Source organism: Macaca mulatta, chromosome 11 (assembly GCF_049350105.2).
Source record: "Macaca mulatta isolate MMU2019108-1 chromosome 11, T2T-MMU8v2.0, whole genome shotgun sequence".
Lineage (NCBI taxonomy): Eukaryota > Metazoa > Chordata > Mammalia > Primates > Cercopithecidae > Macaca > Macaca mulatta.
The window spans coordinates 5,373,782-5,386,879 of NC_133416.1; the positions used below are offsets into that span (position 1 = coordinate 5,373,782).

General features: G+C 37.9%; 1 protein-coding gene across 4 annotated transcripts in view; it reads right to left on the reverse strand.

Moving 5' to 3' along the window:
- Positions 1-4,723: 4,723 nt before the first annotated feature.
- FERRY3 (FERRY endosomal RAB5 effector complex subunit 3) overlaps positions 4,724-13,098 on the reverse strand; it is a 45,078-nt gene continuing 36,703 nt past the window's right edge. For 3 of the 4 annotated variants that reach the window (XM_077952831.1, XM_015150803.3, XM_077952830.1), the window contains 3 exons: positions 8,171-8,228; positions 7,520-7,587; positions 4,724-6,901 (listed from right to left, as the gene is read on the reverse strand). In XM_077952831.1, the coding sequence (XP_077808957.1) occupies positions 6,809-6,901; positions 7,520-7,587; positions 8,171-8,228 (219 nt within the window). In that variant the 3' untranslated portion in view covers positions 4,724-6,808. 4 annotated transcript variants of the gene reach the window in all.

A 13,098-nucleotide genomic window follows, 5' to 3' on the forward strand; every position in this document is an offset into this window, starting at 1 on the left:
CTATTACTCCCGCTCTTGAGTCTGGGAGGGCAGTGTGGCCAGATGTAATCAACAACAGAATGTGATGGAAGTGATGGTGTGTCAATTCTCTTTTCCAACTCTACTACCACTATGTAAACACGTCTGGGCTAGCCTCATGGAGGATGACTCGCGGTGAAGAGAAGTCCAGTTGTCCCAGCAGAGGTCATCTATTCCAGCCTACAGCCAGCCAACCCCCAAACATGTGAGAAAGCCTGGCCCAGATAATCAGAGTGGCCTACTCGACCAACCACTGACCAAAGACTCAAAAATGAGCCCAGGCGAGACCAGAACTGCTGAGGTGACCACCCGTAGAATCATAAAGAATAAATGCTTATTGTTTCAGTGACTAAGTTTTGGACTGGTTTGTTCCTCAGAAATGGCTGATACAAGGAGAGACTAGAGCTACAGGAGCAAAAGAGAACCTGCATCTGTGATCTTTATGTGATAAAAAAGAGAGCCCTAAAGCAAATGTGGCAAAATTTTAAGCTGGAACAAATGTAAGTAGTAGGCACATGGTTATTTGTTATAATTTCTCTAATTTCTTTTTTATTTTTGAAGTATTTCACGATAAAAGGAAATTCAGATAGCAGAGTCAATGTGCCGCACTAGCCAAGACAGCCAAGATGATTTTTTTTAAAAAAGTGTTTATCCTAGTGCCCTTCCCCCATCCCCATCACCACACACATAAAATATACTAAATAGATTAGTGATTTCTGAGTTCTGATCGTCTTCTCTCATCCCAGGACATCTCCTCTATACCTTCCTAGCATCTAATCCTCTTGCCTTAGTTGCTCATCTGCAAGACAGCAAACATATGATCAAATTGCTGACAAGAGAGTCATAAGAGTTGAACCAGGAAAGGATCACAGGGCCAAGTTGTTCATTCAGCTGCTATGTGGGTAGGAGACTTTAAATTCCGTAAGTACTTCATACTATTGTTATTTCTAAAATCTAGATTCACTTCATATAAAAATATGATAGTCCTTCCTGCTCTACTCAAATACAGGGTTAGTCACCTACCCTGTGACTTCCTCCTGACATTCTAACTCACCCAGTCCTTTGTATCTGAACTTGTTGCCATTGCTGGCACAGGTGGCATTCTGCCCATCTGCCAGGAGGATTTGTGCTTCACCTGTTGAGAATAATGAGGGTTCAGAGGATAGTCACTCAGTGCCAGAGAAAGGCAGGGATAAGCAGTCCGCTCTCAAGGGGCTCAACATCTCTCTTGGCCCAATGTATTGCTAATGTTTCTATTTTGACTTCCATAGCACTCTGTGCATGCTTTTTTCTGCACTGACTGTATACCTCTAGCATATGCTGGCTGGTACTGTGGTTACTGTGTGTTCTCTTACCAACTCAATTGGGTTGTAAGCTTCTTGAGGACACGGTGTTTTAAGTGACTTAGCATCCCTTCTATCTAGTGAAAGGAAGAAAGGGAAGAAGGAGAAAGGTCAGACAGGAAGGAAGAAAGGAAGGAGGGGGAGACAGGAAGGAATGAAGGAAGGAAGGATAATAGCAGCAAATATTTATAGAATGACTATATGCCAGGTAATGTGCACTTCTTATGCAATCCTTCCAACCACTCAATGAGGTAGATACTATTATTAATTTCCCTAGCTTACAGATGAGGAAACATGCTTAACGGGATTAGGTAATATGCCCAATGTAATAAGCCACAGCAAATAAACTGAAGAGTCAGCATTTGAATCAGGTTTAACTTTAGAGACTATGCTCCTGATCTCTGATGTTGCTCAGAGTAGAGACTTTTGAGCACAGATGAGCTGATGATAGGAAATGAGAATTTATTATAAAGAAAAGGAGAGAAGGCTAGAAAGTAGGGGAGAAAGAGAGATGCATCAATACATTCTCCTCCTGCAGATGTCACACCTAACGTATGGCAGACAGTACAGTTTCTGCTTAATTCCTGAACGTCTCCGGAAAGGATCTGTTTGCTTCTTCGGTAATGTGTTCCAGGTTTCATTCTCTGTGCACCAAAGATATCTACGAATAGCTCTTACACTCTCTTGCCAGTGACAGAAGACACATTCACTCGACTCTCACAGTTCACAGTAGTTATGTTCGACAAAGTTGCTGTGAACCCTGACTTAGTGAATACTAAATCATTGCTCCCAAGGGAGGTAGAGAGTTAAATTCCTGCAAGGCTCTGACCACAACCTTCTCATCAGCCCATCAAGGTATCATCTTGTTTTATGTGTGCTACTGTTGAAAGACACCTTATTTAATACACATCACTGACTCATTATCATTGAACTTTCGACGAACAGCACTACATTGCATACCTGGACAGAGCTTATCTAGACATGTGCTGTCTTCATCAGGGACATCACAACCTTCTTGCACTTGGGAACACCAGATAGCACTTGACCACTATGCTTGGACCATTTTGAACAACAAAATGACCAACACAAGGCAATGGGAAAAAAAACCAAAAAACAACATGGTGCTAATGACCCACGAAAGGGACATTTATTTGCACTATGAAAGCTAAAATAAGGCGGCAGAGCATCACTTGCTGCATGTACGCTGGGAACATATGTGTTGCGCGACTCAAACATTTTGGTGCTCTGAACATGTCCACAGATAACCTGAAAGTGCTGCCACAGGCCCTGCTTTTTATTCTGTTGGCCAGTTACAACATCCACGTGACTTTGATGGGATGAATCTATTGTCTTTGTAAATGACTGGATGCTTTTGTAAATGTCTAACAATTTTGGAGTTACAAATAAATTTTAGTGAATAGGTGATTTCACAAATATGGTATCTTCAACTAATGAGGATTGACTGTATATAGTATGAAGTTCAGCCAGCCTTAGAATCGGATATATGAGAAAGCCTGATACGTCTTCCATTTGGACATATCCAGAACCGTTTTCCTGTAGGAACACAGGAAATGAACCACAAGACAGATCTGAAGTGTATGGTAATTTTATCCGTGTATCTTTAAATAGGATATTACAAGCACATATCGGTCCTGCAGGCAACCTCAGGAGGTTACTCCTCCTTTCCCCTGCTTTAGCTGAAATTTTATCTTAGTTATTAGAGATCATCAGCATCACAGATCACAGAAAAGCCTGCCAAGTCGTCTGTCTTTACAAGTCCCATTGCCTTTGTATAACCTTCTAGAGGCTGAATCTTGCTTGCACTATGCCTTTGTGTATAGAAGAAACTCAGTAAACACTGGCTGTTTACTGAACGAGAGTCTCAGGGTCAATCTGCTATTTATGTTTTCTTGATCTCTGCTTTCCCTTTGTAACATACTCTCATGTAAATATTCCTGTCCAAGGTTGTGGTTCCCAGCTTGGGGTTCCTGGAATTAGTGATCCTTTAAGATGTTACTGAGCTATTTAAAGAATCTCTCAAAAAATAAATTTCACTTGGATTGATGTCCCACAGGTTAAGTCAAACACCAAGGCTTTGTTTTTGCAAGTTTGCGTGGGATCGCACAATGATAATTCTTGCATTTTATGTGGTAATACTACGCATGAGAATGCACGGTGATCACTGTAGGTGACAATACTATGTACCATTTGCTAATCAGAAGCTTCTCTCCAGACATCCTGTCTTTGATTCAATAAAAAAGATTGCTCAAATAATTCCAATTGTTTATGTTCTCAAAACATTTCGGGCAAAGATGGGATGGATAATGAAAAGTTCTTGAATAGTTAAAGGATAGAAAACCACTCATTTAAAAGGTTCTGACAACATGGTAGTTTTTCCAAATAGGTGTTGTATTCTTTTTGTTTCACATTATTTTATACTTCTATTACTCCTACTGAGCAAATCAGTCCAACTTCATATAAATGGAAAAACTTAAGTCACAGAAAAGCAGCCATTTTCACCTAGAAACTGAAAAATAGAAAACAAAATAAAAGAAACTGGAAAATAGGCCTCAGGCTCCAGTCTCTAACTTTGGTGGGTCCTTTCTACAGTTCTGTGAATTTTCCCTTAGAGCTTTTAGAAATGTTTCTGTGATTTATCTTTCTTTTGCGAAACATGTTTTCTTCTTGTGAGAATTAGCCAGGATCCAACGGAAGTGACACAAATGATGGTGTGTACTGTGCCAGTAAGAGATCTGCCAACTCCCAGGCAAGCTCAGTCTCTTCCCGCTGACATTCTTTCTCATGCATTTCTTCCATTCTGGTCCCAGTCATGCTGAGAAACAGCTGGCGCCACACTTCTAGATCAATGGCTTTGCTTGTGTGGTGCTTTGAGAGCAGAAATGGGGGAAGGGAGGGAAACAGCAGCACAGAATGGAGACCTCAGGTTCAGTGTCTCAGCCTGATTCCCAAAGCACATTCTTCAGGCCTTGAGGGCCATTTAGGAATATGTAACTGTTTATACAAATAGAAAACTTCTAACTCACAATCCTCACCAATGTCAATGTTTGTGCTCATCTCCCCATCCTCAAAGACTCTTGTGGTCAGCTCCTCTCAACTTATTGGCCATTCACCACGGCCTCCATTCTGTTTCTGCTCCTATCTGCGCCTTACTCAGTTGTCCGTTGGTATCCGCAGGAGACTGGTTCCAGACCCCCTGCCAATATCGACATCCCTGCATGCTCCAGTCTCTTATATAAAATGGTGTAGGAATTGCATATAACCTATACACAGCCTCCCATATACTTCATCTATACATTACTTATACCAAACATAAGGTAAATGCCACATAAACAGATGTTATATTGTATTTTTAAAATTTTTATTGTTGTATTATTGTCATTTTTCAGAATATTTTCCATCCACAGTTGGTTGAACAGAGAGCCATCTATACCTAGAATGCTGTCTCAGCCTAAGGTACCTTCTTCACATCATTCATGAAGTGCCTGAAACCACTCCCGTCCAAGAAGCCCTTTAGAACACTCAGAAAAAGATCCTTATCTCATAATTCTTGGTCCAAATACAAAACTCCAGACTCCTCAATTACTGCATCACTAAAATTCCCACCATTTAAGTGCATATAATTAGCTTTTTAAATTATATATTTATTATTAGCTTGGTGTTTGTGTGTTTCCATCAGTGGCAACACCATAAACATGATTTTTCCAATTTTAATACTTCTATAACACAGTTGCCTGTGAAAAACAGACATTAGATAAATTTATCCTGATTTCATATCCCAGATAGTACCTTTACACAGCCCTCAGTTAAAGCCACCAGTTTATAAGTAACTTAGTAGAATAGCCTACCAGTGACAAAGGAAGAGTTGGGCAGCAGCATTCAACAAACATCCGTGAATGAAACTTCGCTCCTCCATTCTGATACCTCGGCTGCACTGATCTACCACTCTCCTGGTTTCTGCCTCTGTCTTCCCTGCTTTGCATCAGAATCAGTCTCAGTGGTAACATGGTGCCTGAAAGACAATTTCTCCAAGAGAACTGTATAGGCTCGAAGGGCGAAACACCTGCCTTCTTGGCAGAATCGCCAGGCTCCCTGACTAATAATCTGGAGAATTTTAGTGTCTAAGGGACATACTGCTGGAGTGGGTGTTCTCCTCAGGGTTGTCTTTAGTGTTGTTACTTGGACACACCTTTCCCTTGAGTGGAAAATTAAGACACATTCTGTTACAGGAAAGCACTCTGCTCGCCAACAGTGTTTCTATAATAGTTATTACATTGAGGCATATTAACGAAGGACGTTTTGTGTCTTGTCATCAAGACATGCCATCTTATGACACCAAATGCCCTCCATTTCATTCTTGTGGCCAGTTACAATATCCACACAACTTGGAATTGATGAAACTATTGCTTTTCTAAACACCCGTGTGCTTTTGTAAATGCCTTTGTTTAATGGAGTTGCCACTCATAGAAAATATGTTATAGATGGGACAAATATATGACATGCAACACCTGAGAAAGTCGTGCTATAAGGAAAAACAATGGAAAAGGAGGGGAAATAGAGAAGAGGCAGAAATGGGGATACATTTATCCGCAAAGAAATGCAAGAGGTAGAAGAGTGGTTAAGCAAGCTGAGAACACAGGGAGGACAGAAATATAAAAATGATCTTCCTTGTCTCTTTGTCACAATGTTGATGAGCACTAAAATACTGCCAGGGGCTGGTTTAATCTTGACACCAAGCTTGCAAAAAAGAACACTATTTCTCAGTCCATGAAATGTTATCAACATGCAAATGCAAGGTCACAGAGGGAGGATGAGAGAGACGGAAGAAATCCAAAACGTCTTCTGACTCTAACTTGTACATCCTTAGAAGGAGTAGATTAAAAGGAGGGTTCTGAAACAGGAGAGTTTAAAAGAATAAGCACATTTGTCTCATACATTTGTGTTTCTATAAAAAGATTTTCACAGGAAATTTGTACTTGCAATGTATATTTCAGTGCTTTTAAATTTTGTTTTGGCAAATAAAGTAAAAGGAAGATTTTATCTGCATGTTTAATTAAGGCTTGCACCTGATATGAGTCAAGCCTTCTGAAAAAGTCAAATGCCTCCATGTAAATATAATCAAGCTTCCTTTTGCAAGTATCCATGTGTGATAAATACAAAGTTTTAGATTACTAATATTCACAGGTAACATGGAGAAGAAAAAAAAAGAGAAATTCATAAAGAAACTTTAAGTGTTTAAGTTAGGGGTTGATCACTAGTTTGTGCAGTATATAAATTTTTGGAATGGTTTCACAGACATGTATCTTGATTTGTGGATTCAGTTGCAGGTTCTCTTTCTGGGCATCTTTTGCTTGACAGATTCCCAGCATAGCACAAGTTCCTGGAGAGTTGAACAATCATCTCCTGCCAGCATGTCAATCTATAAGGGTTTAGTGCTTGGATGTCAGAGTGAGTGTTGATGATACTCGGAAAATCTGGGGAAGCATGTTACTAAGTTGATAAAACATTTCTTCAGAAATACTCTGTAAGAGGAAAAAATAATAATTGCACTTGTCAAATCATTGATTTTTAAAATAATTTTAGAAGTATTTTAAAATATGGATCTAGTTCTACAAGGAATATGTGAGTGCAGTATGTGAAAATTATCTTTCATGACTGATATAACTGCATGGCTATAGACAAGGGCTGGTTTTCTGGCTCCATCTTCTGAGAACTTATGTCCTTTCTGTCAAATAGTAAGTTTGAGTAATAGAAAAACCTCTCTGTAACACTAGTGTAATCAGTAATATAAAACCACTGATTTTGCTAAGTTCTTCGCAGAATACAGAATCATTATCGCTAATGTCCTTATTTAAGAACCCTTTATAATCTATATAATATGAATGTGGAGAAAAACAAAGGAATGATGAGTCAAGTTTTGTTTAGGGGTTAAACAACAAATCCCTTGAGTGGTAGATGCTGATATCTTTGACAATACACTAAGTGCCTTTATCACATCCAAATACTTCTCTCCTTAAAAAACAGAAAGTGATTCGTATTTTATGTTATATTTAGGATTTTAGGGCAGGGTGCCTAGCTCTATCTGTGAGAAATCTAATAAAAGAGATTAAATTGGGGTGAGATCTATTCAGATAACATACCTGTGGTACTAGAAACTGCACTGTCCTAGAAATTCCTCCATCCCATGAAGCCATTTCCATCATGAAACCTAAAATAGAAAAACAGATGTTGCTGCACTACAAGTTCCGGCCGTCAAACCTACCCGTCACTTACTGAAATTAACTGAATTTTCATTGTGGGGCTTCATGGCTTGACTTTTTAGGGAGCCATTTGCCTGTAGAATAGGCTACGCCTAAAGGACAAACAAATGTTTGCAATCCCTAATTCTTTGTGCCAGAGAGGTTTAACAGTTTTGTCAACATGCTCTTATTTATGATTTCCCAAATCCAATTTAGTCTCCATACAATGAAGCCAAGACAGCTTATTAAAAGTTAATAAATATGTGGCTCTAGTTTTTTCTTTTTAAGAGAATAAAGGCAATAGCAAGCTAGCAGCAGAACAAAATCTAATTAATGTCCAAATAGCCTTGTATTTCAAAGGGGCTGGAGACTTATTTTGTGACTAGAAAAATAAAACTAAAAAAGCCTATTATGAAATATTTACTTGCTAAACTATCTAACGGAAGCAATAGATGACAGGGGTATCTTTCACTTCTTTCTTCTGGGTTGCTCAACTTTCCATATTTGGGAGGAAATACAGGTGGTGGTTGTCAGAGATAAGATCATGCTCACCTTTGACACACTTGAACACTAGTTCTGCTCTCCTTAAGCACCAGGGTATAGTCATTTCCTAAAAACAGAAATAAAACATAAGATATGTTTTTAATAGACCTTTGTATAAAAAATAAAGTCAGATCTTTATTTATCTATAATGTTGATCATCCACGTTGTGAACAGATTTAGGCAACTGTTTGCTAATCCCAACTGGATTTCCTCTAGTTTTTAGGCATGCAGCTTCTTCCGGCTGTAAGACTATACTTGTGGAATACAAACTAATTTAGTTAGCCCCATAAACACAATTTAAAAAAATCCTTAATTTTTCTGGATAATTCTAAAGACAAATATAAATGACATAGGAACTCTACCTACTAACCTCAATGTTAGCATGAATAATTATATTACATTGTATATTTGCATAAGCAATAAAATATTTTTACTGTATAATACATTATTATAAATGAGTGGAAATAAACAAATGCCCCACCCCAGCCACCTAACAAAACAAACGCATTCATTTTTCTACGTTCCTTTCTAATCTTCAGTCAAATATGGATGTAAGTGTCACTGCCAGTCTATAACCAAAACATTGGTAATTTTCCATAGTATGATTAGCATGTACACCATTTAAAAATCTATTCCTCTTCACAAACACCAGAATTGTTTTTCCCTGTCTTCATAATTACAACTATAAAACATGTAGATTATTTCATTATTGTGATTATCAAACTTTGTGGGTCTCAGGATCTTTTGCGCTCTTAAATATTAGCCTGATGCAACGGTGCACATTTGTAGTCCCAGCCACTTGGGAGGTTGAAGCAGGAGGATTGCTTGAGCCCAAGGGTTCAAGTCCACCTGGGCAACATAGTGAGAACCCCGCTCTAAAATAATTTTTTTTTTAATTACTGAGGACACCAAAGAGTTTTTCTTTATGTACATTATATCTCTTGACATTTATTGCATTAGGAATTAAAACTAAGAAAACATGAATTTAAAAACAATAAACCCATTCATGTTAATATAAATAACATTTTAATGAAAAATAACTATTTTCCAAAACAAAAAATAAAATTTAGTAAGTGTAATAATGTTTTAAATTTCTGCAAATCTCATTAAAGCCTAGCCTATCAGAAGACATCTGAATTCTTATATCTGTCTCTGCATTCAATCTGTTATATTATCACACAGCAGGTAGCTTCTGAAAAACTCACTGGACACACGTGCAAGAATAAGAATAAAAAAGGCAAATGATGTCTTCCTTACCAACTACTCAGTCTTTCATCTTTTGTAAGCAGGCTTCCACCCCATCACTCAACTGGAAATTCTTTTTTTTTTTTTTTTTTTTTTTGAGGCGGAGTCTCGCTGTGTCTCCCAGGCTGGAGTGCGGTGGCGCGATCTCGGCTCAGTGCAAGCTCCGCCTCCCGGGTTCACACCATTCTCCTGCCTCAGCCTCCCGAGTAGCTGGGACTACAGGCGCCCGCCACCGCGCCCGGCTAATTTTTTTTTAATACTTTTAGTAGAGTCGGGGTTTCACCGTGTTAGCCAGGATTGTCTCGATCTCCTGACCTTGTGATCCGCCCGCCTCGGCCTCCCAAAGTGCTGGGATTACAGGCGTGAGCCACCGCGCCCGGCTGGAAATTCTTTATGTTAGATCATCAATGATTATTAATTACCAAACCTTTTCTCAGTCTTCTTCTAATTGCTGTTTACTTATTGCTGTAATTCACATACCTTGTGACCACTCCTTTTCTTCATGACATTTTCCCCCTCCTCTGCCCCGGGGCTGATGATCAAATTATTCCAGTTCTTCACCGATCTCTCAAGGTCTTTGTGACCTCATGGCTACTTACTGCTATGGCTTCCTATCTAGTGTCCTGAATTCTAGGGTTTCCCCTCTAAACCACTAATTTTGGCTATTTGAAGTACATTTCTGATCATATTATACTCCTGTTTTAAGAACTTACAATTGCTTCCTACTGTCTCACACATAATATGTAAGCCTTTCTTTTACTATTTAAGGCTACATACTTTAAAGCCAAAGCTACTTTAAGCTTCTGTGACTTTTAAATTTTTAAAAATGAAGGTTGCATTCAAGTATATCTGCTCACATTTGCCTAAACATGGTCTGCAGTGCCTGTCTCCCACCTCCCTCCATTCTTCCTCAATCTGTTTCTTCTACCCACAATGCCCTTCTCAGTAATTCCATCTACTGAACCTGATCTTCATTCTTCAATGTTCAGCTTAATTGCCATCTCCTCCATACAGTATTTCTTATTTTCCCAGCTACAAATATGTCTCCGTTTTCTGAACTCCCAAAGTACTTTACTGTTCTTTTATCTCAATGCTCAAATTTTTATCCTGTCGTTTTTGGGGAGAAGGGCAGAAGGATGGGATTTATTCTTTCTCTTCTTTATTAAGTTGTGTGCTCTCTGAAGGTAGAAGCCACTTTTTATTCACCTTTATTACCCTTACAATGCCTTCTATAATAATGAGCAATACACATGCTCAAAAACATAGGTAGAGTGAATTAGCTTTTATCCACGGACATTTAAAAAGAATGTGACTTTCTCTGAGGCCAGAAATAGGGTTTAATAGGAAGCTACTTTTAAATTTGTGTCCAAGACACTTGGTTTTAAGATTGATTAACAACAGAGGTGTAGTTTTTTGGTTGGCTAAAAGGTAAAGAATCCTCTTGGGTTAGGTCCTGGAAGCTTCTAAAAATTCACTAGAATTTTCTGATATTCAAATTTAAGTTATAACACTTTGGCTTCAAAGTTCACAGAAAGAAGAGTATTTCCTTGTAACTGCAAAGGCTGCTGCAAAAGAGCTGCAGTGGTCTTATGGAGTACACACATGCATAGGGGGACAAGTGTTTGGTTTTTTGGTCTTACTTCCTCCTGGTGAAAAGATGACGTACAGAGAGAACAAGGTCACAGTGTCTACAGTTGGCTGGGCGCAGTGGCTCACACCTGTAATCCCAGCACTTTGGGAGGCCAAGGCAGGTGGATCATCTGAGGTTAGGAGTTCGAGACCAGCCTGGCCAACATGGTGAGACCCTGTCTTTACTAAAAATACAAAAGTTAGCTGGGCGTGGTGGCGCATGCCTGTAATGTCAGCTACTTGGGAGGCTGAGGCAGAAGAATTGCTTGAACCTGTAAGGCGGAGGTTGCAGTGAGCCGAGATCACGCCACTGTACTCCAGCCTGGGTGACAGAGTAAGACTCCATCTTAAATAAATAAATAAATAAATGTATGTATGTATGTCTGCAGCTACAGAGCAATGCTGATGGCTCTGAAAACTATAATAATAATGTCTTATGTTTACATGAAACTTTACATAATCTCACAAAAATAACCTTTATAAATTAAAAAAAAAGATGCTCAGAGAAGTACAGTGAATTGCTCAAGGTCATGTGACAGCCTGAGGCTTGAATTTTCATTTTCTTAATAGCATCTTTTGATGACCTAAAGTTTTGAATTTTAAAATATAATTTATTACATTCTTTTTTTAATGGCTTATGCCTTTGTGGCCTAACAAATTTTAACCAGCTTAACCTGACGTCATCAGGATTTTATGTTTTCCTCTAGAAGCTTTATAACATTAGCTCTTTTGTTGAGGTCTGATCCATTTTAAATTAATTTTTATATATGATATAATGTAAGGGTTAAGACTGTTTTCTATATGAATATCCAGTTGTTTCAACAACACTGAAAAGATTATCCTTTCTCCCACTGCATTGCCTTGGCATCTTTGCTGGAAATCAAATGACCATATATGTATGGATTTATGTCTGGATGCTTTATTCTGTTTTCTGATCCACAGTCTATTCTTTTGCCAATATCACATTGCATTGATTACTGTAACTTTATGGCAAGTTTTGAAATTAGTGTAAGTTCTTTAACTTTGTTATTTTTCAAAATTGTTTTGGCTGTTTCAGGTCCTGTGCATTTCCATATACCTTTTAGAATTAGCTTGTCAAAATCTCAAAATTACCTTGTAAGAATTCCAATTGGGATTTAAATCTATAGATCAATTTTAGAACTATTATCTTGACAATATTGAGTCTTCCAATCCATGAACACAGTATATATTTCCATTTATTTAGGTCTTTTAAAATTTCTCTCAGCATATTTTATAGTTGCCAGGTCACTTTTCATAAAATCTTTTTACTTGAAGGCATTTTAAGCTTGTTTTCAGTTCTTTAAACACAGTAATCAACTACTGTATGGTCTGTGTTTTATAATTCCAGTGCTAAAAGTCTTTGTGCATCTGTTTCTATGTTCAGTTGTTTCTGCTGATTCTCATTCATGGTATCTAATTTCATTAAGGACCTACGTATTCACTTATGTTAAACATTTTATTCAAGAACCCATATGTAGGAATAAATACTATTGTATAACTGAGTATTTGTATCATCTTAAAATATTACTCTAAAACCAATCATTTTTTGAAATACTATGATAGTAATCAGAATCAAGGAATTAGTACTATTTATACTGGTTTAATGAAGCACTCATTTTTAAATATAAAAAAGCATTTTCTGACAGTAACTTGTCTTATAATCTAGAATTTACTGACATCTATGATTAGCCTTGAATTATTTCAGGCTAAGGTCAAGTCTAAACACCACTAGTCACATGAGGACAACTAATGTGAACTCTAAGCATAGAGTTTATTGAAGGGCTAGTTTTGAACACCAACAAATAGAATACATATTATTCCAATGCATTAAAATCAGGATACTAATGGTAATAATGAAAGATTATAACACAAGTTAAAACAGGGATGGGTTAAATGGTATGACCAAAAGTAGGTAGGAGAAAAGTAATCAAGTTCATTGTCCTACTTGTCCAAAGATCATCACATTTTCCTCATTAATACCCTGCTTTCTTGCTTTTTGTATATGTGGGGTTAATAGCATGGTCTAGAGCAAGTATTTGTGA